The 27251-nt window shown below is 37.3% G+C and overlaps 1 protein-coding gene across 2 annotated transcripts in view; it reads right to left on the reverse strand.

The window, feature by feature from the left end:
* The window catches only part of ADCY7 (adenylate cyclase 7), a 2777509-nt gene that overhangs the window by 435446 nt on the left and 2314812 nt on the right, over nucleotides 1-27251 (reverse strand). For both annotated transcript variants that reach the window (XM_044081980.1, XM_044081981.1), the window contains one exon: nucleotides 3999-4131. In XM_044081980.1, coding sequence (XP_043937915.1) covers nucleotides 3999-4131 — 133 coding nt within the window. The remainder of the gene's footprint in view (nucleotides 1-3998; nucleotides 4132-27251) is intronic.

Below are 27251 nucleotides of genomic sequence, written 5' to 3' on the forward strand. Positions count from 1 at the left end.
TTAATGCTATGCTATCAGACCTAAATACCTATAGTGCTCTAACTATAACTCAACTTGATAAGTTGATTAAAGATGTTCATGATGATTTATATGATATGCTAATGTGCAGTGTTACTGATGGTGATTTGTACAAATACTTTCTCATAGAAAAAACATTGATTCCTACATTTAGGGGTCTTCCTAAGATACATAAAACGTTAAAGAATCCGCCTTTTAGACCTATTGTTTCTGGCAGAGGCTGGCTGACTGACTCTATATCCATTTATTTAGAAAAACAACTGAGACCATTGGTAGAGTCTACTAATTAAATTTTAAGGGATACCCAACAATTTCTTGAAACTCTTTCACCATATAATTCTACTGGAAGGTTGGATATGTCTGATTATATGGTCACCTTAGATGTAACGTCACTTTTTACCAGCATACCAAATGATGTTAGTTTAGATTATTTGAGACTGTACTTAAAAGAGAAAGGGTTGACCAACAGTCAGATTATTAGGACTGTTATGTTAATGGAATTAGTTCTTACAAACAATGTGTTTACTTATAATGGGAATTATTTTCTACAAACTACAGGAGTAGCAATGGGTACACCCTGTGCCAATTCATATGCGAATTTGGTTTTGGCATATTGGGAGTACACCTATGTTTTAGATCATGTATATTTTTCACAATACATTAAGTACTATAAAAGATTTGTGGATGATGTCTTCCTTATATGGGGAGGTGATGCAACTACACTAGATTAATTCATCTCCCATGTTAATGGGACGACTACTTTCCTTACATTGACAGGCAAATGGTCTCAAAATGTGATTGAGTTTTTGGATGTATTACTTAGGAAACACAATGGTTTGATTATTACAGAAATATATAGGAAACCTTGTAGAAGGAATGCCCTTCTACATCGGAATAGTATGCATCCAACACATATACATAGGAATGTTGTAAAAAAACAAACATTGAGGTTTTCTCGCTTGGTTAGTGAAGAGGAGACATCAGGTAGCCATTACTGATATACAGAAGGATTTTATGGAGATAGGTTATCACTCATGTCACCTTAAAGTGATACAAGAAGTTGAACGTGACAGATCAGGACGACCTTATATTACGAGAGGTAGCCAGACACATACAGAACCAAGAGAAGGTAAAAAGATTAACTATTCCTTATACCAATAATAACAATACAGTGATAGAAATAATCAAGAAGAATTGGGGTATATTATTATTGGATGAACATATTGAGATAGTTGGAATATGTCCGAATTTTTGTTATAGGAACACTAAATCACTGAAAAGGATTTTATGCTATGAGAATAATACTAGGAAGGAACTTCACTCCCAGAGGAAAGGAACCTTCTCATGTCGTAACTGTAATCAATGTAGCTTTATAGCTAATGTGAATTATTTTGTACATCCTGACACACACACATTAAGTATGAATTTCACCATTATACTGATTGTAAATCTAGGAATGTGGTTTATTTGGCTAGCTGCCAGAAATGTAGAAGTTTTTATGTAGGGAAGACGAATAGGACACTTAGAGAGAGAATAAGAGAACACATTTATGCCATTAGCAGAGAAAATGAAGGAAATGTGAGAGCCAAACACATTATCCAGAATGATACGACACACAGTTTTAAGTTTTTGGTTTTAGAATCTATATATCCCACAGAGAGGTTAGGTAACATAAGTAATTGTACAGAGAAGGAAGAAGGGAAATGGATAATTAGGCTACAAGCAGACAGAGGACCTGGTTTAAATGACAGGGTTTCACTGAAACCATTCCTCATGGATCGAGCTTTAAAGCATTAATCCTGAGTGTTTTAAATATGTACACATAATATATTATATATTATTTTTATTGCTTCATCCTTGTGTCTGTGGGCTGAGAAGATATATACTATAGTACATATTTTAAGTATGGGTTTTTATGATGCATGTTTAGCAGCATTTTAATACAGAGAAGTTTATGACATGCTGTATAATAAAGTGTAATATAACATATGTTATATATGAGCAGTGTGACTAAGTATTTTAACAGTGCATTTTTACTGTTTTTTTATTGGTTCTTTTTGGAATGATGCAGTATTTAAATGGAATAGGAATGTCTTTGTATTTTAAAGTCTGAGGAAGCGTTGTTGGGGATGTAAAAGCGCTTACTTTGTGCAATAAAGAATTTGACTTTTAATATTTAGGGGTTTGCTTCGATTGTTGTGGGGTACCTGCTATTCTCTTTTTCTCAGTGCAACAATGAGACTGTCCTGATTTCGCTTGGATTTGACTCAAACTGCTCTCTACTAGTTCAGCATTTCCTTTTCATTTAAAAACATCTTTCTTGAGCTAGCATCGAAGAGGGGAAGCTACTCCACTCTAGGACCATGCTAGACGTATGTTTATAAACTACGAAATAGAATGACTCACTAAAGTAATGCGTACACAAACCACTTGCTTAACATAATGCTGTGTGCTTGCAATGTTTAGAGTCCTGAGAAGATGAACTGTGAGAGAATGCTCCAAGAAGACTAGAATCCAGTCATCAAAACATATCTTTTAGAGGTGATATATTAATGGTTAAGGTGTTTGCCTTACAAACACAAGGTGCAGGGTTTGAGTCTCACAAAGGATAATTGGCTAGGCTTAAAATGGCTCAAGGGCAGTTAGCCTAGTACTAATCTATGAACTTCAAACAATTTGCTTCACAATATGTTAAGCAGAGCAAATAACGTACTGAAAAAACATACTGACCTCAACATTCTTAATGACTTCATCTGACCACCAATCACCTGACAAAGCCACAGCCTTTCTTTCTTGAGATCTGCAGATTCTACTGTAATAGGGTGAACCCATGTTAGCCATTCACTCCCACCCACCTTGCTGAAATCGTGGAAACTGCATCTGAAAATCATCGGATTCCCACCTAACTTCATTACAAACTGCATTGTGTCTGGCACTGATCAGGTTTGTCATGGGATCTTCCCCAAGTCCGCACTTTGTCACATGAAGAGCTTGCCCCAAATTATCCAACTAAGGGCTTTTGGTTTTTCAAATTACTTAATGTAGACATGTGGTGTTAAGGAATCTCACATCAGTAGAAAAAAAGACACGCAATAGGCCTAACTGATAGATTGTACTGACAACTACTGTAGTTATAAGGTTGCTAACGTGCCTTGAATTTAGCAAAAGGAAAATGCAAAAAAAAAAAAACAATCAGGGCTCATGGACAAGTTGTAATAGTGAGTGAGTGGTTATGTAGAGATGTACATCCGCAACAGGCACTTCAACAGCAGATGTCAGAAGTTTCACATTTATACATCTTTGCTGTTCATACATACAGAACATTTGCGTACTTGATGAGGTGGCCTCTTATGCCTTTGGTATGGTTGGAGAACTCAAGAAACTTGACATCCATATAAAATGTAAATGGACAAAATGAAAAATTAAGAGAAGAGTTAATATTTGCTGCTTTCCAGGAATACATAATTTCATGCAACCAAAAAGGATTATAACAGCTAGCAAGCAAAGAGTTTTATGCATTTAAATGTACTAAGGAAAGCATAAAATTATGAGGGAACAAATTCAAGCAATTATTGGTTTCAAGCAAACCTACATGGAATTCTATGCATAAGACTTTTATTTTTCTGTGTATACACTCATATCACGTGACTAAAATTACAGTAAACCAAGAAAGTGATATCTTTTTCCCAGAAGGCAGCAGACTGCAGGCTGAAGATAGTAAACAAAAGTTAGGAATGTTTCTAAAGTTCCATTAGCAATTCAACGTATCATAAAAAAAAAAAATGGTCTGTACAATAATTTTTTTTCCAGAAGTCAGTTGTTTCTTAAGTTTACCATTGGTTATTTTCCAATGATTAATGAAGCACATGCTACATAGGTAAAGCTTTCTCCTTATCCTTTAAGAAAAAAAAATTAAAATACAGAATTGAATCGATTCAAATATTTAGGTTTCACTTAAAACAAACAAACAAAAAACGTACCCTGGGGTCAATCACCAGGTATGTCTTGATGTTCAGTTCTTTAAGGTAGGGGTCTCTCAGATGACCATTTCCTACCTCCACTTCATATGCGGATCCCAAGTGACTGAGGGTAGATTCAGTTATGTGCACACGGCTACAGAAAGAGAAAATTAAATCATCATTCTAGAAAGCCTATGTTACATTTACACATGTTTAGTTAAGAAATGTATGAGATGACACTGTCATCATGCCTAGCAAGATACTCCTAAACCTGAATAGGCAAGAGCATTGTTTACACTATCCTTGTGGCAATGTGACCTGCAGTTCTGATGATGATGACAATTCAGTAGAGTAGTCTGTGGAAAAAGCACTAGACCATGCAACTCACTGTACTATCCTGTATAGCAGACATCTGAAACTCATGGCCATTGGAAAGCAGTCCCCAAAACAGCATAATTATAGATAAAGGAATTAACTACATCTACTTTTCTAGCTTCACAGTCTGCATTTTTTTTGTCTTAGAGATTGTGGTCTTTGCCTGTGGTTTTTAGTCCTCAAACAGTACCAGTGTTTTTTTGAGTCTGAGATTCCTGCTGTACAGGCTACATGGTAGCAAAATTAAAAAAAAACACAATGAAAGAGATCACCATAGGTATCAAACTAAAAGGCACAGTTCCATGGTGAGTATTTGACAGACACTACATGTCAAAATGCCCTGCCACAATTAGATGATGAAGCCCAGACATACCAAGAGGTTCACCCTGTCATGATTCTTAAACCTAAGAAGAATCAAACTAAAAGGCCATTTAGCATAGTAGTTCATAGGTAGTTACAAGGCATTCAATCCAGAATAGCATTAAGGAACCAAGCCCAAACTCCCAGTTGTCCCAAAGTAATGTCTGGTTAAGTGACTTGCACTTAGTAATCACACAGTATTCAAATGAAGGCAGAATGATACAAACCCTGTACCCTTATCACAGGAAGGTGGTCATTAACAAGTCACAGTTTTAGTCCTCTGCCCCTACTGCAAGACATGGCAATTCCAATTTACTCTAACATAATAAGATGGAGAAAAGACAGTGATGGGACTCGGAAAATAGATAGATACAGATATGTGGAAGTCTATCCTTATATCAAAAATGCACAATATCAATCAATCAAATGATCAACACCAAATGGTTGACTAAGACAAGCATCAATTCACAAAGGATTGAAAGAACACAGAAAACATTTTTTTTGTATGGGTCAAGCCTCACCCTACCTCTCCCACACCCCCTGCTAATTAATATACCACACACCCAGCTAATTAATGTACACTAATTCTAAGACTGCAGTATAGTAGGGAAAGAGCATATTCCCTGATCTCTACTGTACTGTGACATCATATTGAAAAAGCTGGTAGTTTTCGATAAGCTGTGTCGCAGCCATAAACTTCTATTTTGGACTCAGATCTCATAATATTGCCCATTATTCCAATATTTCAAAATGTACAAATTTCTCCAAATGTTGCAAGCTGTTTAAGAAGGGCAACCTTAATTGTCATCTGTTGCTTTTTATACAACTATATAAAGCTTTATTTTAGAGGAGTATGCTGTTTTTGCATGTTGTTTACACACTGATTTTGCAGACATTTATCAGGGGTGCAAACAAATGTATACCATGGAAGCAGTGGTGTACAAACTTCTGAGAGGCAACATAGCTAACTAAAAAGTGGCTTGACCAGTCCTTAAAGAAATAAAACAGAAGGAAGCACATGAGACACCAAAAAGATAGAGGTGTCGACATTCATGTACACATTATATTGCTAAATGTTCAATTCAATGTCTCTAGAATGAGAATCTTAATGTATGTGCTTCAACTATAATTGCGTATTTAGGAGATGCACCATAGAACAAATGACAGTTATTCCAGCATGGTGCAACATAATGAAAAGTTGCTGTACAAACCAGAAGTACCTGGCTACTGCTGACTTAAACAGTTGTGTATTGTTCTGTTCTATACAAACTGCTTTTCAAATGTGCTTACAAAAATGTTCTCAAAAAAAACATGGATATGAATGGCTACAACTAATCAAAGATGCAAAGTCTTAAAAATCATTGTGAGGTAGATGGAAATGAAACTTTTCACATCCTTCCATCTTCCCATTTAAATAATTCAGTGCCCATTTACTGACATTTATTCCTGCAATTGCTATCATGAAATCATATCCATCTGAGTATACAGCTCAGCAAGCTCCTGCCTAGTGCCCTGCAGAGTTCTACAGCAGCAGAGAGACAAAAGAGAGACTTTGGAGTGATTACGTATAATTTTTCTGCATTTTTCTTGCTGCTGTTAGCCAATTCCGCCTAAAACGCCGATTTTCTAGAGTTTCTGTGATTTAAAACACTTGTTTCAACTACATATTGTACTTATCTTACTGCCTGCACTTTAACAAAGTCGTTTTTGTGTTTAAATTACCTGTTTAACTGTTGTAGGCTACACACTCAAGTGTGACAGCCATTTCTGTGCATTTAAAGTGTTTTTTTGATTGTATCTTCTTTATTTTCTGAAAAAAAACCCCAAAACAAAACAAAAAAAAAAAAATATATATATATATATATACTTGTTTTCCCGCCTTTCTAAGCTAGTATAGTCCAGTTTTCAGGTTAGTGCTGAATTCAGGGCTGTGTTACAAGTTTCTGTGTTTGCCCATACCTTACTTGGATAGGAGGAAGTTACTCTGTTCCCTGTGAGAGAGGGAGCTTTGAGCAGCCTATCTGTCCCTGGAGGAGTGGTTTCAGCCTAGAAATTTGTAGTTTATTTGTCATTTTTGGCTAATTTCTCTCTCTTTCATTTCCCTGCTATACAACCCGCATTTGCAAGGTTTTGCGCGCCGGGCAGCTAGGGTATAACTATTCCTGGCTCCACAAAGTCGACTCTTCAATTTTTCACTTGGAACTAGACAAATTTTCAACTTAAGCAATCAAACCATTCACTTTCATACTGGCACTTGCTAAAAACTCATAGCAAGCACTAATAAACCTTAGCACTAGACCCCCCTATACTGTAGAGAAGGACAAGGCTGTCTATTTGACCTTACCAGCCAATCAGTAAAACAGTTCACTGTATCTATCCAGGCATGTCCAAAGGGCAGTTTCAGGTGTACTCTCTGGTCCAACTGGTGAATCTGGGCATTTTGAGGCAATGTTACAATTGCCTCATGTACACAGACAACCCTCTCCTCCTTCCACCAAACACTAATACATGTGAGAGATGCAATTATACAGCCAAACTGGAGGCTAAGCTCTCTCATCCCAAGACTGGACCAGGCAGTCAAGAGGAGAAGGTAATTACTTGCATCACACCACCAGTCTCACATAGACCTATGAAACCAGCACCGGCAAAAAATACATGAAAACATACTCGGAGGCTCTAAATAAAAATCTGCAGAAGCAACAGAGACCTCCAAAGCAGACATCCAAGCAACCTCCACCCCCCCAACACAAACCATGAAACACACACTTTACAAAACCAGTGTGCCACACAATCACAGCACTTATGGCAAAATAACATACCCAACACACTAGTAATAGGTGACTCTATAGTCAGGCACACTAACGTCCCACTCAGTAGGCTGAACAAGGAGAAGGTTACTATTAGCTGGCTGTCGGGTGCCAGGATCCGCCACATAACACAAGCACTCAGGTCACTTCAGAACAAGTACATGACTCTGTCATTGTCCATGTTGGTGTGAATGACCTGAGCCGTACCTCCCTGGACTACATGAAAAGAGACATGGAGGAGCTCTCTGATCAAGTAGCCCAGGCCAGTATGACTCTGACCCTGAGTAGCATCCTGTCCTCACGAAGAATGATATCATGGTATAGAGAAAAAATGATCAATTTCAACAATTGGCTAAGCTTCTGGTGTCATTCAAAGGGGATTCAGTCTCTGTCAGCCTGGGATGACATGCTCGACAAGCCACACTGCTTTGCTAGAGATGGCTTGCACCTATCACCCTTAGGCTTCTGAATACTGGCCAAGGCTCTTGCCACCTCCATAGTGCCTTTTTTTAAGCAAGGCTCAAAAGACAAACCCACCACCGTAAATAGCACAAGTAACAAAAAACTGAGGGTAATGCTACTCAATGCCAGAAGTCTAAACCTCAAAATGCAGGCACTCGAGGCACTCCTCAGTATGGAGAAAATCGATATATGTGCAGTAACAGAAACCTGGTTTAAGGCTCCAGAGAGCACCCCAGCACTACCAGGCTACAACTCGTACCATACATTTCAGCCACAAAACCCATACCAAAATATAAAAGGTGGGGGAGTATCCATATTCATCAAGGATACCCACACCTCCAGGTTAGTGGCACAGCACGATGCTTCAGAGATCATCCGCATGCAACTAACAATGGGCAAAACTGCTATTCAAATTATAGCTTGCTACAGATCACCCACCATGTCCCAGGACCCCCACCCCACATTCCTGGAAACACTGGGAAACATAAAGGTCCTACCAAACACCCCGATATTGGGTGATTTCTATTACCCAAACATTAACTGGGAGAACTACTCAAGTACATACTCTCTTGCCCAACATTTCCTAGAATTTATAAACTCAAATGCCCTGGATCAACTGGTCAACACCCCCACCAGAGGTGACAACATATTGGACCTGGTCATCACCAAAATGGGCGACCGGTGTTCCACACCGGAGGCCATCCCCTCGCTGGTTAGATCTGACCATAAACTAATCATTCTGGATATCCACATTCCACCACCACCCCCAGTCAAAGAAACCACTGTGAAAAACTTTTCAAAAGCAAACTTCACGTTACTTACGACTGAGGTGGGAAGTTTCAAAGCCTCCATGCTAAAGGATAACGCTGTCCAAGCTGCAAAATCCTTTACTAATGCACTCTACAGGCACCTACAAGAATGCATGGATCATGCTATCCCAAACAAAACCAAGACTCACTCCTCCAAGAAAAGGAAACCAGTCTGGAGGACCCCTGCCATAAACAAGCTATACAATAGGAGGATGAAACTATTACAGAAAAGATTAAAATCTCAAGAAGGGAAGACATCCCTTATCAGTATCAGCAAGAAACTACATTCCCTCAAAAAACCATCCAAGGCTAGCTTCGAAAGAAAAATTGCCATGGACTCCAAAGATAACCACAAGGCATTCTTTAGCTATCTCAAGAATCTAAGTGGCAATTCTCAGATCTGCTTGGAGTTAGTACAGAATGGCACAAAATACACTGATCCGACCGATATAACCAACATCCTGGCAGACAGGTTCATTGCAAACTTCACTCCCCTCTCACCCCCAAAAGGGTCCATAACTCTACCAGAAGAATGCAGTGCCCATGAAATCGCAGGCACTCAGGTTAAAACAGCCCTCTCCAAAGCCAAAAACACAGCATCAATTGGACCGGATGGTGTCCCAGGCTGTGTCCTACATGAGCTCAAAGATGACCTAACCCCTCACCTAAACACACTGTTTAAACTCAGCCTCTCCACAGGCTACATGTCCCCAGAATGGCACACAGCAATGGTTATTCCAATCCACAAAAAGGTGGAGCCACAACGGACCCCGGGAACTATCACCCTATAAGCCTGACTAGCTTGGTCTGCAAAGCTATGGAGCGCATCATCATGGATCTCATTAACAGAGACATTGGAAACCTCCAAACACTGGACCCTACCCAGTTCAGCTTTGTTAAGGGCAGATCATGCCTCCTAAACCTGGTGGACTTCTTTGAGACAGTTACCAAGACCTTGCAAAGGCCTTTGACACCATTCCCCACTAAGGTATTATAGACAAGTTCACCAGCCTGAACATAAATCCCTACATCACGAGATGGGTTGCCAAGTGGCTCACAGACAGAACCCACATGGTAAGAGTTGCAGGAGCTAGGTCTGACTCTAAACCAGTTACAAGTGGTGTTCCCCAGGGCTCAGTCCTAGGACCCCTCCTGTTTGGCATATACTTCTCAGAGGTACAGGCAAGCACAGGATGACTATGGCTGACCAGACTCACAGACGACTGAAAACTAGGGGCTATAATTGACTCTCCAGCTGACACAGACATCCTCCAAAAGGGTTTCACTGAGACAGATACCTTGTGTCAAAACCATGGCCTCAAGCTAAGTGCCAAAAAGTGCATAGTCATCCCCTTTGGAAAAAACAAAGTACCCACAAACTACCACATAGGTGGTAGCCCCCTAAATACAGAAGACATAATAAGGGATCTGGGGACCCAAGTAGATATTAACCTCTCCTTTGATAATCACATTGCCAAAGTGGTTAGAAAATCCTTCTATGTGGCCCACCTAATCACAAAAGGGTTTGCATCCAGATCAAAAGAGGTCATTGGGCCCCTCTATGCATCACTCATCAGACCCATCATATAGTACAATGCCCCATTTGGGATGTACCTTACAAGACACCTGCAACACTGGAAAGACCACAGAAGTACCTCAACAAGAGGATCACTGGCCTCAAGCAGATGCCCTATGCAGCTCGACTGAAGAAAATCCAGCTGTACTCGGTTGCATACCGCCTACTCAGAGGTGATCTCTGCCTGACATACAAGGCCATGTCCAACCCAGAATTGATGGACATGCCCCACCTAAAGAAAACCATATCCCCTCGAACCACACACTCCAGGGAACTAAACTTCACCACAACAATAAATAGGACGTGCTGGAGGGATAGATTCCTGTCCCAGAGACTTCCCATGCTCTGGAACAAGATTCCAATCTACATTAGGCAGAGCTCCTCGCTAACCCTCTTCAAGAGAAACATTGACGAGTGGATGGGAAACAGAAAGTTTACCCCAGGGATCACTTCAATGGCTCTGCTAGACAGAGGCACAGGGAACTAATCTAAGGGGGTGGCGAAATCCAACACATTCTGGCTAGGCTTATAAATGCCTTCGGGCAGATAGCCTAGTACCTACCTATGAACCTATCTGTAACATGCAGCTCCTCAGCATCTAATGTAATAGGCTTGAAAGTGGGATTCTTCTTAATGAAATGTGCAATTCTGAAGGATAACCCAAGAAAAACTTAAGTTAAAACAGTTATTTTAGCTTTATTACAGAAATAATTTAATAACAGAATTTGTATGACACACTACAATGTTTCTAATTTTCCTCTCTGAATGGTTGAGATCTGACCAATCTAAACTGATCAAGAAGAGAACTGACCTATATCCCACTAGCACATACTAAAAACAGCTGCTTCTTCATGGGCTTGCCCCCTTCCCCATAAGAAGGGGAGCCATCCACCTCTTAAATGTATTATACTAACACCTCAGTTGCTCCAGAGACAGGAAAGTAGATATTCCCAAAACAGTATATAGTAATCTTGCCTAATGTAGACTCCACTATGCTCTACAAGTCCAATATACAGTTCTTAAGAAGAACGTTTGATCACTATAGACTGAAAGGTTAGAACATCATCAACCAGACCATCAAGAAGATGCAGAGTAAATGTTTAAGATATCGTATCATAACTGACCTCAACATTTACATTTTTTTGTAGGACTCATCTGCCCAAAATAGAACAGTTCTGTAAAGAGGGACAGGTAGTAATCTTACATTAGGACAGTGGGGTGCACTGGGTGGTTTAAAAAATGGAAACAACAAAAGATCAATTAAGCCCTAAGGCAGTCATGGTGGGCTTTTGGGCTTGGGGTTGTATTAACAGACAAAAGAGGAGGAGGGACACACATAAAACATGGTATACTTTAAATGCAGCCAGAGTTATCTTTACACAGGGATTTCCAAGATGGCTGCACATTGAGTAACAGCTAAAGTCTAGATCTCCCAGTATGAAAACAGAAACTTAGTGAAGAAAGCCAGTAGATTTATATTTCTGAGTAAATTTCAGTAACTGGCTAGTAAGTACACTGCCTGGATGCTAGGAAAAAAGAAATACAGATGACTTTGTTTTACACACACACACACACACACACACACACATATATATATATATATATATATATATATATATATATATATGGTTCCCTATGAAACCATCGAAGTTACACTACATCGAAAATGAGAAGATCGGGACTTCAATATTGAAATTGCAAACCATCGAAAACGGAAATCGTCGACTTACAAAGCGTCGAAATGGAATGTCACAGCACTGGTGTATGTTTAACGCGACCCGGTAAGTGTGCGACAGTGACGGAGGTGGGAGTGGTCAGGTAAGTGAGTTAGGGTTAGGGTGCAGGTAGGTGAAGTGTGCGTTAGTGTCGGAGCTTGGGCTAGGGGTGGGTAAGTGAGTTAGGGTTAGGGTGCAGGTAGGTGAAGTGCGATAGTGTCAGAGCTTGGGCTAGGGGTGGGTAAGTGAGTTAGGGTTAGGGTGCAGGTAGGTGAAGTGTGCGTTAGTGTCGGAGCTTGGGCTAGGTAAGTGAGTTAGGGTTAGGGTGCAGGTAGGTGAAGTGTGCGATAGTGTCGGAGCTTGGGCTAGGGGTGGGTAAGTGAGTTAGGGTTAGGGTGCAGGTAGGTGAAGTGCGATAGTGTCGGAGCTTGGGCTAGGGGTGGGTAAGTGAGTTAGGGTTAGGGTGCAGGTAGGTGAAGTGTGCGATAGTGTCGGAGCTTGGGCTAGGGGTGGGTAAGTGAGTTAGGGTTAGGGTGCAGGTAGGTGAAGTGCGATAGTGTCGGACCTTAGGGTTAGGGTTTGGGTCAGGGCTAGTGTGTATTCTATGTAGTGTAGTGTGTTGTTTACGTTCCGTGTGTCGGTGTTATGGTGTTCGGTGTTTTAAATGTCGACGATTTCTGTTTTCGCTGTTATGTACTTTCGATGGTCTAGTCTCGATGTAGTCATTCTCGATGTAGTGTAACTTCGATGGTTTCATAGGGAACCATATATATATATATATATATATATAGACATATAACAGTACGGGTCCACTTTGTAATTCTGAAATTCCACAATCCCAACATTCTAAATGCCTATGCTCAGAACTTTGAGATTGCGGAATCTCGAAACCTGGCAATGGAGATCGCTGTACAGTGTAGAACAGGAACATTACCATTGTCTACACTGTAGTGTGATCTTGGAGTTGGTATATTTAAGTTGCAGTGGGTGTGGTGGTTGCAGGAGGGCTTGCCCCCCCTGCAAAAATGTGTTTCTTGAGGTAGTCTTGTTTTAGTTTTTTTTTTTAATTTTGAGATTCCACAATCTCGAAGTTCTGAGCATCAGTATTTCAAACTTCGGGAATGTGGAATTTTGAAATTACAAAGTGGACCCAGCAGTGCATATACACTTCTGTTTATTAGAATACACATGTAGTAAAATATAACAGTTCATGTATACTTCTGTTTGTTAGAATATATGTAGGAAAATATAGTCACTTAGATGCATGTACATTTCTGTTTGCTAGCATGTATACATTAAAGAGTTAAACTTCTCTTAGCTGAATGATGTCCAACTGAATGCATTACAGAATTTCTGGTACTTGATACAAACAGATAAGATACAGATGCAGGGAGTATGGGAAGACTGCTTTCATACAGAAGCATTCACAACAGAAAAGACTCCCTAAAAGTTTAAGATCGTTGTTTTATTCACCTTGAAACAGAAGACAAAGTAGCTTAACAACAGAATGCATGAACATCAGAAGAATTCCAAAGGTATTAACAACAACAGACCGTTTCATGGACAAGATCTGGATGGCACAGAAGAATATATAAAGGACATTAAAAGTGTATGATGTTAGATCTGATTTCTTGTTAGATCTGGTACACTGGAGAACATTCTCCATGCTGCCTGAAAAGTTTAATCTGAGACATTAAAACCTGTAAACTGTGACATTCTCGTACATGTCATCTGTTATATAGACACGTTATTTTATTAGTAAATGCGCAAAAGTTAATATATCGTGTAGAAAAGGTTAATAGTCTGCAGAAGTTCAATGCATTAATCAGACTTTGGTCTCAGCAAGCAGAATCTGCATCCAGCAGCACTGTCAAGCAATCTCATCATTAAATAAGTTTTTATTGGTGAGCCTAGCCTGTATTCTGACAAAAGGGATGTGGTGCCTTGTATAAGGTCACTTCAGTAAAAGTGCAGTAACTAACATTTACATATGTGATTGAGTCCTAAATAGGAGCACTTCAGTTTCCACAGTTTGCAGCAGTTCAGTTTCACCAGACATCTGGATCCAGAGTGAGACTGCTGTGTAGGAAGAAAGCAATGCCATAAATTCTTCAGGTGGGTGAATTCCCAGGTTTCAAATCTGGAAGTACCAGCTTCATTTAACCAGCATTTCAAGTAAGTACAGAAGTTTTCCAACCATCTACAGTAAGTAGTGTGGCCAACTAACTCTGTGAACTTGGTAAGAAATCTTTCTGTCTTTACATGCAGTATGGATGCCGTTAAAGAGTGTAGTAAACAGTGTTTTACTCAATGTGTCCATTTTGAACAGACTAAAGAGTTTGTATAAACAGCATATTAGCAAATGTAAAACCTTATTGGGGCAAGCTGACAGACGGGAATTATGTAAATTGATTACATTTGACTGGTATCTTAAACTGAAAAATCTGTGGTATGACAATACATGTTTATTGTGCAAGTAACAAAAAACTGTTTTCTGTGTACAATGTCATAAAAGTACAGTTCAGACTGTTAATAGTAAACAACCAGATAAGGGTCATACACTTGCATTACTTCCAGATGTTAAACAGTTATGTCTTGTCACCACATGTGAAATGTTAATTTCAGAGTTACAGCAGCAGTCAAATCAGTTACTGACAGAATCTCCTGTACATCTTGTTACACCCTTTAGACAAAAGTGGAATGAAGCCACTGCACAGCACAAAACAGATAAGGATAGCGAGGTTCACGGTGAACTGACAGAAAAATTTAATAAACTTCTAAAAGACAGACAAAATGAGTTCAGAAAGTTTAGACAACATAAACAAACATTTTTTTCAGAAATGCATAAGAGCTTTAGAGTCAGCAGAACAGGTTACTAAAAAATATCAGACACCCCATGCAGAATTACAAGACAAAAAGAATCTGGTTCGTAAAGAGAGAGATTCCAGACCTTACACAGCAGTTAGCTATGCTGACAAAAAATAACTTGAATCACACTATTCTACATTTAGAAAATGGTTAATGTACATAGCAGGATCTAATATATGGATAAATACCTTAATTAAATGCTTTTACATTTTATTCCCAAATGTTTTAAAACTTTCATCCAGCTAAAGCAAGACACTTATAAAATAAACAGTAAATTAGGACGTATGGTGCTGTTCTTATGGCAGGAGCAGCCTCTCATAGCTAAGCTGTTAAATAATTTCAAAATCACCATTTCAAATAACACAGCAGTTTTAGTGCATAAAGATCAAATGAGAATAATCAAAAGCAGTAAAGAGACAGAGTCACAAAAGTGACATGCATGTATTTTCGTTTCAGGAAAATGAAAATGAAGCTACCTAAAGTGCACTTGTTTGGAATGCAGAAGAGAAAAAGGCAGAGAACAGCAGATGTAAACTATGCAAATACCTCTATTTTCAAATGTGTGTTAGTTAAGCCAACATCTCTTTTGTTTTTTACAATATTTTATAATTGTATAATAGTACCAGGAATAGCAGAAACTCCAGCAGAAACAGCATTCAAAAGCAATGTTAGTAACATAAGGTTGTACTGGACAAATGAGATTACAAACAGAATACAATGTAATTTCTCTTGTACAAGGGGACAAAAATGTCATTTTGGAAATCTTTCCTTAGACCAAATTGTCACAGTTTAAAGAAAAGCCAGAGGGCAGACATGCATTCATTTTTCACAGCGTGAAGCAAACATATCTTTACAAAACAATACTGCAATGAAATGCTGCATACTACAGGGGAAAAGAGCACTCTTTCCATTTTACACTGACTGTGTAAACAGTACTGCAAACGGGTCTAAAATAAAGCTACAAGAAAAATATATTAGCCTCCATCAATGATTCAGTAATTATTAAAAGATTGTCATCAAGTGATTAGGGTACCAACGGTAGTGGGGCAAAACTACCAAAAAAAAGTAGTACATTTTAATATCTCATTCCCTCCTGACATTACTGGCTGAAAAGACAGAGAACTTAATACAATGGTCTTTTAGGGGTATGGGTACATGCTTAGGGGAATTAAATTCAATTGACATAAAAATACTGGCAAAGAGATTAAAACTGACATGACAGGATATCTCACAAATAGTACATTTAAAGGCACAATGGTTACCTGCTATATGGGCATCACAAAAAGAGCATGCTAAAAATGTCTGCAATTAGCAGGCTTCAGTTTAATATTAATGTCACTAAGTTTGCAAACTGGACTAAGTGTACATTACAATCCATGTATGTACAAATGCAAAAAGAATTCTGTGCAAGCAAAACTAATAGTAAATAATAACAAGCATTCTCCAAGTGTAAAAACCATGTTTTCTATCTGTGTATATGGACAATTTTGCCATCAAGTTTTAAACTGTTCACAGAAATTGCTCCTCAGTTCATTTGTATGAATAGCAACAAATCAAAGCTTAACATTTATGACATGTGTGTTTATTCCAGAAAACAAGGCTGCAATGTCTTTAGCTGGAATCCACAGACACTGTCAATGATTAATGTAGGTTTTTCATTAGAATCATTACATAAAGTCATAAGTGAAAGCAATCAGTTCATTCAACAGTTGCAAAAGGTAAATGGAACAATCCTAAGTCATGAATTAAATTCTGTAATTGTGCAAAATATTAAGCGTGCAGAAAAAACTGAAACCGATACAGCTCATAACTGGTGGGACATTTTTACAAAATGGTTTTCAAAAGAAAAAAGTTGTTGCATCCAGTTCTAGTCTTAATGGTTATCATTGTGTTAACCATATGGAACTGTGTTTTGACTTGCTGTATCAAAAGAAAACTAAAGGTTTTGTTTCCTAATGTTTTTCTATAAATCATGATGAAAATTATGATCTGACCAAAGAATATATATCAATGTAAACTGTTCTGTGTTTTAAAATAAAAAGGGAGAACTGTTACACATATATATTTAGACATATAATAGTGCGTATACACTTCTGTTTATTAGAATATATATGTAGTAAAATGTAACAGTACATGCACACTTCCATTTGCTAGAATATATACAGGAAAATATAGTCACTTAGATGCATGTACATTTCTGTTTGCTAGCATGCATACATTAAAGGGTTAAACTTTTCTTATCTGAATGGCACCAACTGAATGTATAACAGAATGTCTGGTACCTGGTACAAACAGATACAAAAATAGGTGCATGGAATATGGGAAGACTGCTTTCATACAGAAACATTCACAATAGAAAAGACTCCCTAAAAGTTTAAGATTGTTACATAATTCACCTTGAAACAGAAGACAAAGTAACTTAACAAGAGACTGCATTACAACAGAAGAATTCCAAAGGTATTAACAACAGACTGTTTCATGGACAAGATCTGGATGGTACAGAAGAATATATAAAGGACATTAAAAGTGTATGATGTTAGATCTGATTTCTTGTTAGATCTGGTACACTGGAGAACATTCTCCATGCTGCCTGAAAAGTTTAATCTGAGACATTAAAACCTGTAAACAGTGACATTATCGTATGTGTCTGTTATACAGACAAGTTATTTTATTAGTAACTGCGCAAAAGTTAATATATAGTGCTGAAAAGGTTAATAGTCTGGAAAGTTCAGTGCATTAATCAGACTGGTTTCAGCAAGCAGAAGCTGCATCCAGAAGCACCATCAAGCAGTCTCATCATTAAATAACTTTTCAGACTTGAGAGAAATTCAGCTACAAAAGGTGAGGAATAACACAGACTGGAAAAGTACTGCAGCTGTTTAGCAAAAAGCAGTGCAAGCTCCAGACATGACTTCCAGTAACTTTAGAGGAAAGTATAAGACAACTGCGCAAAGACCTGATTAAAACAAATGAAACACTGATGGAATACATTAACTCCAACAACAAAAGGCTAGAAAAATGGAAGAAGCTTTAAATAGATATTCAGATGAGGTGATAAAACTATAAAAAAATCAGAGGTTGAAATGAAGGAAAGGCTGGCTGAACACGAGACTGGTCAAGAAGATGTGTTTCAAAAAATAATAAAATTAGAGGATAGAACATGTAGAGAAAACCTGAGATTTTCTGCTGTGCCAAAAAGCTGGAAGGAACAGATTGTATTAATTTTATGAAAACACAAATAAGCAACCAGACTGGTATTCCACAGCAGGAGTTCTTAATTGAAAGGGCACAATGTGTGTATGCTCCAAACCTGGCTATGAAAAAGCAACCTAGACCTTTAATAGTAAAAATGCAATCCTACCAGCAGAAGGAGTTGATTCTGACAAAACTGTGGCAGAAAGGCAAAGTACTATAAGTGGGAGACAGCAGTGTGTTTGTGGAGAATGATTATTCAATGTACAACAGGCAAAAGAGGAGTACATTTATTTCACTATTCATGGAATGGCAAGAAGCATGTGTGAGATTCAAACTGCTGTACCCAGCTATTTTCAAAATATTCTTTCCTAGAGAGGCAAAATCATTTTTTGAATCTGTGAAACAAGAGGAGATTCTGATTCTTGTTCTTCCGGTAATAAATACCACATAAAGACTGTGCCATCTTTTCCAATGTTTCAACAGAAAAAAAAACACAAGAATTGACTAGAAGAATTGAGAGTAGGTTGGAAATGAAATAGAGACAGGAGAGATTAACAGGAATAAAACCAGTAACTTTGAAATTGACAAATGTGGGATTACAAAGTAATAATTATTTTTGTGAAACATGACAGAACAAGAAAAATCAGGAAATATTGGATTCTTTTAGACTTTATTAAACTTGTAGGGGACTCTAAAGCATATGTCTACTTCATGTCATTACTGTTCAGAGAAAAAAATACTTAGGAGTGGGGAAGAGGAGGGAGAAAGTAAACCAAGTAAAACAAAAGAAAAAATAGTGTGTTTTTTTCTTGCACAGGGGAATAACTGGATTAATGCCCTTAGCTTGACCTAGTAACACGTTTTAAGAGAAAGGAAGTAAATGAAAAAGAATACTGAATATTATAAGGCTTTTTTCCTAGAAAATACATGTATGCTTAGTACTAATTTTGTATCTGGTCCTCATGTCTCCAGGACACAGTCTGATAAAGAGAAATGGCTAGGAGATAATGTTCTCTGAAAGGATGCAAGTGTTTACTCAGCTAGGAGAGCTATAAAGATAAGACAAAGCCACACAACACTTGGTTGAAACACAGACTGCACCATGCATCTTAGCATGGATAACCTTTCTTTTAGGCTAACTCAGGTCTATGAGTATAGCTGTCAGTTTGGAACATTTGTTCCTATTAGGAGGGTAACACTTCAATATTGGCAGATGTACATTGTTTTGTGTGTTATTATTAAATTAATAGGTTTTAGGGGGTATTAGGGTATGTTTTTTTTTGTTTGAGGGCTTTCAATAAAATAAAAAGATTTGTAAGCTGTGACATAGGCTCAAATGGATATGACAAAAAGTGTATAAAAGATAAACATGCCAGTGTATGCATGTAACACAAAAGCTGGAACTAGACATTTAATAAAAAAGCTGTTATACATTAAAGAGTAGAAATAACATTTTAATACAATGATCCTTTTTGTAATGTTTTTAAATGCCAATGGTCTCACAGATAAAGACAAAAAAGAAAGAATAGTGAACTATATTAAAAATGTAAGAGTGCAAATAGCTATGCTACAGGAGACATACTTGGTAAGAACTGAACATATGAAGTTGGCAAAGAAAGACTTTCGGGATGGTTATTCAGTGGAATGCCTGGGGCAATTGCAAGAGGAACTCTAATAGTAATACAAGATAAAAAAGTTTTAGACCAGTAGTACTAGAGGGAGGAGGGTTACACTGGCATGCATTTATATTCCACCTAAAGCTGCTATAAAGGAGCTTAAGACAATTCTGGGAGAAATAATCATTTTTCAGCAAGGAATATTACTTATAGGTGGGGACTAGAATTTGATTTCCAACAGTGAAGAAGTGTTTGTGGGGTGACCCAGAAGAGAAAATATAGCAAAGGAGGGTAGATTGTTGAAGAAATTTATGAAAATATTTGGCATGGAAGTTCTGAATTCAGAACTAGGAGTTTGTAGTGAATTTACATATTATTCCCCAAGATACAAAAACTGGACTAGGCTAGACAGAGTTTACATTTCACAGGAACATGTGCATTTAATTGAACATCTTGATATGCACCCAATAACTATTTCAGATCATGTGCCAATAATAAAAATAAAAACACAGGATAATGAAATAAAAATGCGACACTAGCATTTTCCCCTCCTATCTGTTGAAAAGAGAAACATTTAAGGAATGTATGGTATAAATTATTCAGGAACTATTAGATTAGATAGAAATTTCTTCTGAAAATATAGCTAGAGGGTGGGATAAAATTAAAGTGGAGTTTAAAAATACAGTGAAAATGATCCACAGGGAAGAAGAATGTAAGAAAATACCACTGTCATTGGTGGGTCTTGATGCAGAAAAAGAATTTGACAGAGTAAGCTAGAACTATTTGAGCAGGGCAATGAAAGCATTTGCATTTCCTAATAGAATTATAAGGTTGATTAGGAGGGACTGGTGGCAAAAATTAAAGAGGGTGAGTTCCCCTAATAATTTCTGCTTGAGCAGAGGAACCATGCAGGGGTGTCCTCTTTGCCCTTTGTTATTTGCATGATATTTAGAACCACTGGTAAAGAAAATAAGGGACGCAGAAATTCAAGGATATAATTGAGAAAAGCTGGCACTATTTGCTGAAGATATTATTTTATACCTGATAAAACCAGAAAAGCACATTACAATGCTGTGGAACATATTGAGACAGTTTCAAATCTTTTTGGGATGCAAAATTAATGTGGCTAAAACAAAGACAAAAGCAGTAAATTATGTATCCATGCACAAATTGGTTCAGCAATATCCATATTTATGGGGACATGAAAAAATGAAGTATTTAGGAGTATGGATTAAAAATGCTTCTAGTTTGGCAGCTAAGGATATGTGAGAAGAGACTAAACAAAAGATAATACAAAAACTGAGAAATTTGAATCTCTGTTATACAGATATGGATAGTAAGATGCAAGCAGTTAAACTTTTTTTAGTCGCTTTAATCTTAAACACAAGTTAGGCATATTTTTATCGACCACATAAGAAGTTGTGGATAGTAATTAATAAAGCTCTGAAGGATTTTATCTGGAAGGGGAAGAGGGCAAAATCAAGTGAGATAAGTTGATGCTTCTGACAGAACATGGCGAATTGGGATTACCCAATTTGAAGGGGGTATTTCAGAGCTACACAGTTAAGGCTCCTATACATAGTACAAGCAGAAAACTATAATTCAAAGTGGAAAGTGATGATGATGAAGGGGGGTGGAGCTTAAGAAAGAAGGAGAGACTGGGATTTTGGATGCAGACCTTTAAGGAGAATAGCAATAACCATTCAGAATATTATATTCAGAAAGCATTCTAAGAACTAAGCCAACACAGGAATGGAAAAAGGAGATTCTGCCAATAGGGATGACTACAATTAGGGATACAGACAATAGGCAAGAGGGGGCTGGAATTTATTAGAGAAAACTGGCACAGGAACCAAGGTACTGGAAGTAAATAACTAGAGAGGGAAAGGTAATAGTATAGAATATGCCAAGGATTTATCTGGACTGCAGCTTAGAGGCTGCCGTCCCTATTAAGGATTGATATCAGAGTACAGGCAGAGAGAGAGAGAAATTGGGGCTGTCCTAAATGAAAGACCAGCACTGGTTGAGTTTTTAGTAGAATCTAGAACAGAAGCTGCGGATAAAAAAGGAATAATTAGTACAGTACTTCAAATATTGCATGATAAGTATAAGAATCGATCAGTGTGGGTTAGAAAGGACTGGGAAGAGAGACTGGCTAAAGAATTCACAAAGAAATAATGGGGTTATATGTTTGTCTCTCAGATATGCAACAAAATACAAAACATTTAAGATTTTTGGAAATGTTTACATAGATATTTTTATACCCCAAGTAGACTCCAGAGAATTTTCCTATGGTAGACAGCAAATGTTGGAGGCATGATGGGGAAGAAAGAGGTAATTGGGAACATATTTTCTGGGAGTGTAATGAGTTGGCAGAGTTTAAAGATTCTCTGCAGACAACTATCAGAGATATTGGGTGAGTAAAGTGGTGTAACTAGGGAAATTATTTTGTTGCGCTATGGCACAGAATTGGACTTGCCTAGACATAGTAAGACACTGCTGAGTCCAATTATGGTGGCCGCCAAAAGAGAAATTACTAGAAAATGGAAATCAAAGCCTAAACCAACTGTACTAGAAGTAGTGAATATTGCAACAGAGATAAAACAACTGGAACTGGGATCTTTAAAAAAGAGTTGGAACAAATTACATAAGAAAGAATTGTGGGAACAATACATATGGGGAGGAATGAGGTTTAAAAGATGGCAAGATTTGAATGAGCTATGTAATGCCTGACTGACAATGATTGGATATGTTATAAGTGATATATTATGTTTGCAGCTAAAATTATGTCAACATGGTTTATGAGGCAACATGCTTGCAACTAAGATTATGTCAACATGGTTTGTTTTCATTAATATAAATGTATGATTGTCTATGTCATAAGTGATACTTTAATACAGATGGCGCTTGTTTAAAGAGTTACCTTTACAGAAAAACTGCAGTAGATCATCAATGAATGAATGCTCAGGACCCATGCAGAATGAAGCTCTGGCAGATCTGTTGTGCATCACATTACTAATGTGTACTAACCCCAACCCTACACATTACCTTAGGAAAAAGGTAGCGGTACCACTACACAATACACTCATGCACAAATTACATACATCAGCACACATGCACAACACTAAATCTGTTCTCTTCCTCAGCCCTTACTCTAACCCTAACCCACAGCCACTCAGTCACACACACAAAATAAATGGTGAAAAGTCTGGGGTATCCAAAAGTTTCAAAGTTTTGGGATTCAAAATTCAAAATCCACACTTACCTTACAAGCACAATCAAATATCATTCAGTACATTCAGCATTCAATAAAAGTGCATTTGACCACTTTTCCAAACACTGAACTCATTCAATAAAGAGAATATTCAACCATATGAAGTTAACCTATATATATATATATATATATATATATATATATATATATATATATATATATACACACACACATGTATACACATACAAATACATTTGGTGCTATTGTTTTAATAAAATCAAATCATTTAATATCATACTGACAATCACCATACTTTATATACTGAAATATAAAGATAATGACTAAATCACAGTACTATATAAAAAATTCTAATCATAAAATGTATGTTGTATGCAAAAAAACCCAAAAAACAAACATGCTACTAACACTGCATTTACCTTAGAGATTCAAATTATTGTACAACAGAAAGAAACAAAGCAAATTCAAGGGAAATATGCTGCAGTACATAAAATTAATAAATAGAGAGGTAAACTGGTCTGAAACATTTTCGTTAATGTAACCATCACATTTTGGTAGCAAATAAAACAGAAACATGTTTTATAGGTTCATATGTTGGTAGATAATTTTCAGATTTAAATATTCAGAAGTACAAAGATTTAATCAGTTATGTTTAGCAACAGTAAACTAACACAAATGTGTTTTTCATAAATACAAATTGAGACTGTTTTCAAGCAGCAAACATCCCTACAACCATTCTATTTAAATTTGTAATATTCTGTTCCCCCAGAACCCACCTTATATATTTTAGCTCTAAGTTCACGCCCTCTTGAAGAAAAGTAAATACTAGATTTTGTTTTGCCCCTCCTCCAAGATAATGTTACCTTGGAGACAGCATATTTAAAACAGAGGCAGTGGTGCAGTGGGCATGTCTGCCATGGATATACAACTTTAAATATTTGAAGCCGTTTTAATTTTTCTGTTAAGCTTCTGTACTGCTGTTTATTACATCTTTTTATTCATGCTGCCAACTAGTTACCATTACTGGGCAATTTTATAATTAAAATCTATCAGTGTTCAAATCTAATCCTCTCACACTGCTTCCTGACCAGTAAAATGATTTATTTCAGTATGGTGCTTTGGGAAACTTGCCAGTTTGGTTTAATATTTTGCTATGAAGCCACTTTTGGTTTGATGCTAAGTAGCAGATGCGATGTGCCATGTTTGCCTTCATGGTTGAGCAGTGCTGAACTTATCAGAGGCACCATTAAGTAACTTAAGTGCAAAAAAGACTGTGAAGTCACAGAAAGACACAATCTGTAAACCTTTGTAGTTTAGAAACTGTATATCGGATCTCCAAATGTATTACCTCAGGTGAACTGTACAATTAAACTGACCGCATGAGTTGGAGTCACTAAAATCACACATTTACATGCAAAGACACTTCACCTCCTAGCTTCAGACTGACTCAGCAGCAACTGTTTGATCACTGTATTGCTTAGAGTTGCACTCAGTGAACTGGATCTCAGGCATTATTTAAAATTAGTGAACCACTTAATGGAATTAACAGACATGCTCAATTTTGTTAAGCAATCAACATTGCATTTCAAGTAAGGATAGTGTTTTCAGAATAACTGAGGGCCTTTGTTGAAACTCTTGATAGATTCTAGCTACAGGGTGCTCAGGGAGGGTCTACTAATTATCGCCTACCCACATCTTTAGGAAATTATAGTCTTCCAAGAATGAATGGGAACTCTTTCAAGTGTTTTACATGTTCTTATTCATACTGTCTCTGTTGAAGAATACTCAGCTATATTTGTTACAACAGGAAAAGCCTTACAATTTCAGTTAAAATAACTGCATATTAAAAAAGCTTATATATATATATATATATATATATATATATAGAGTGTACCTTCAAGTTAAAACTCACAGTTTATTCCTGTTTAAACTTTGAAATTTTACCAAGCTAATAACGTGTAATTTTTGAGATCTGTAGGATGCCTTTTAAACAAATGCTTTTGAGATAGAACTGAGCTTGGCATTTCAGAAACTTACTAGTTTCCAAAAGTGAACAGCCTAAAGAGATTACTACTAATTTTAACAGAAAAAGAAAAATTCCCCATCACCCCATGTTTAATGTTCATCAAATACATCCAAAAACTTTGACTTAACAACTGTATAAGACTAAAAGAATAAATAGTGATACATTGCCTCTTATATGTGAATGCGACAATGCTGCAGAAACTGATCTTTTTAACCATACATTTTCTCCTTGGATTTCTTATTTGTATTATCCCTGCTCAGTGCATTTTTAATATTTTTTCTGAAAATTCATATTTTAGTTTTGAAAGAAGATTTTAATAAAATCTGGGATATTTAATGACCTGTAACTGAGGTATGTCTATACTCTGTCATGAATATATGGACTTAATACCCCTGGATTCCAAAATGAACTACACTCAGGATAAGATGTACCAAGATAACCAGTATTCTTAGAACAATTATGACTCAGTCCAACATCTTGCAGTGAGCAAAATTTGTTTTGCAATGAGTGGACTTTCATCAAGGAATTCTCATGATATTTACAAAGCTGATTACATTTTCTTCAGACAGCTGGGTTATGACCATAAAGATCGGATTCCTCTAAGTCTGAAATGTAAGCATTTGGCAAAGTTAAAAAAATGCTTACCATTAAGTGCTGGTTCATTCTCTTTTCTGACAACACGCTGTATGCTAACAAGTGAAAATATTTTACTCATGATGTGGATAACAGCTGTGGCTCATGCATATGAAAAAGTGTCTCTAAATGGAAATATGCTGCAATCATCTATTATTACCAAATTGTGTACACTTGTTGCTAATGGTCCACAGAAAGTTGAATTAAGTTTATGCAGTTTAAGGTATGCAAGTCTAATTCCAGAAATCACACATCTAACAAGTGAATAACACGGTTTAATTGTATTTGCCTATACCTTAGAAACTATGGTCTCTCTAAGCAGGTCTATATCATATCATCGAAGGGAAACATTGTTGAACGGCATTTCATCAGAAATGCCATTCATCTAACACCTGCCCACATTTCCCCACTAATTATACATACCAACTCAGAGATCAAACTTGTTGTGTCTTTCGGCTTTTCCCAGTTAGGGGTCGCCACAGCGGAACACCGGTCAGCTAATGATTGGCAGTAGATTTTTACGTGCCGAGTTGCCGGCCCTGACGCACAACCTTCAAAGAAGGTACGCCCATTCACGCATGTCTCCACACGGAAGACGCTCTAGCTGAGAATCGAACTGGACAATGTCTTACTATGAGGCAACAATGCTACCGCAGCACCACCACTGCAGTCAACTCAGAGATCAAACTACAGTAGGGAAAGCGCAAATTTTCTGATCGCTGCCATAATGCAACTTCAGTCAGAATGGCTCGACGAATGGCATGTTCGATAAAATGCCATTTGATGATGTAATCTTTCAATGAAATAATAGGGACCCTCTCTAAACAGCACTGTAGTTCTCACAATAGCTTGATGTGTCACATGAACTAGGCCTAGAACTGTCGACTATAATGATGATGATGTTCGTGTAATTACACTGTTACATCACATTTGTAGTTTGCGTATTTCTTTAAGACTGAGGATTTGGTGAAGGCATCTGCATCATGGTAAGGCATCTGCATTATGGCAGAAGACAATGGTAGTAGTAGTTTTACCAAAGAGGGTGAGGATCCCGTAAGGTCCTGCCTCTTACAGACCAATTTCAATTCTAAATCACAATTATAAAGTTTTATGTCTACATTAGCTAAGAAAATGGTAAAAATTCTACCAATGCTGATAAATTTCGATCAATGTGGATTTGTGAAAGGCTAAACATTTGGTAAGTTCAACATAAAGATGACGATGATGATGATGAATTAATGCTGATTAGTATTTATGAAGAGAAAACATTTAATCGGTTTTGTAAATGTTATCATTTGCACATCAAATAGTTTGAAGGATCAAAGGGAAAAATAACAGTGGGAGTAGTACATACACATGAATATGCTCAGCAAGGCTTATGGATTAAAAAGGACTTTGCTGTGGCAGCTACGGTTATGACTAAACAGATCAAGTAGAAGACTATAAAAAAACTCACCCTATGTGACCTATGTCACATGCTGGACTGCCAACTGTCTCACATATACAACTCAGATAATCAAAATAGAGGAAGTTACCTCCACAGAGAGACCAGTAACCTGTGGAGTCCCCCAGTGTTCTGTGTTGGAATCTTTCCTGTTTG

Source organism: Protopterus annectens, chromosome 8.part1 (assembly GCF_019279795.1).
Source record: "Protopterus annectens isolate FY-2018-M chromosome 8.part1, PAN1.0, whole genome shotgun sequence".
Classification (NCBI taxonomy): domain Eukaryota; kingdom Metazoa; phylum Chordata; order Ceratodontiformes; family Protopteridae; genus Protopterus; species Protopterus annectens.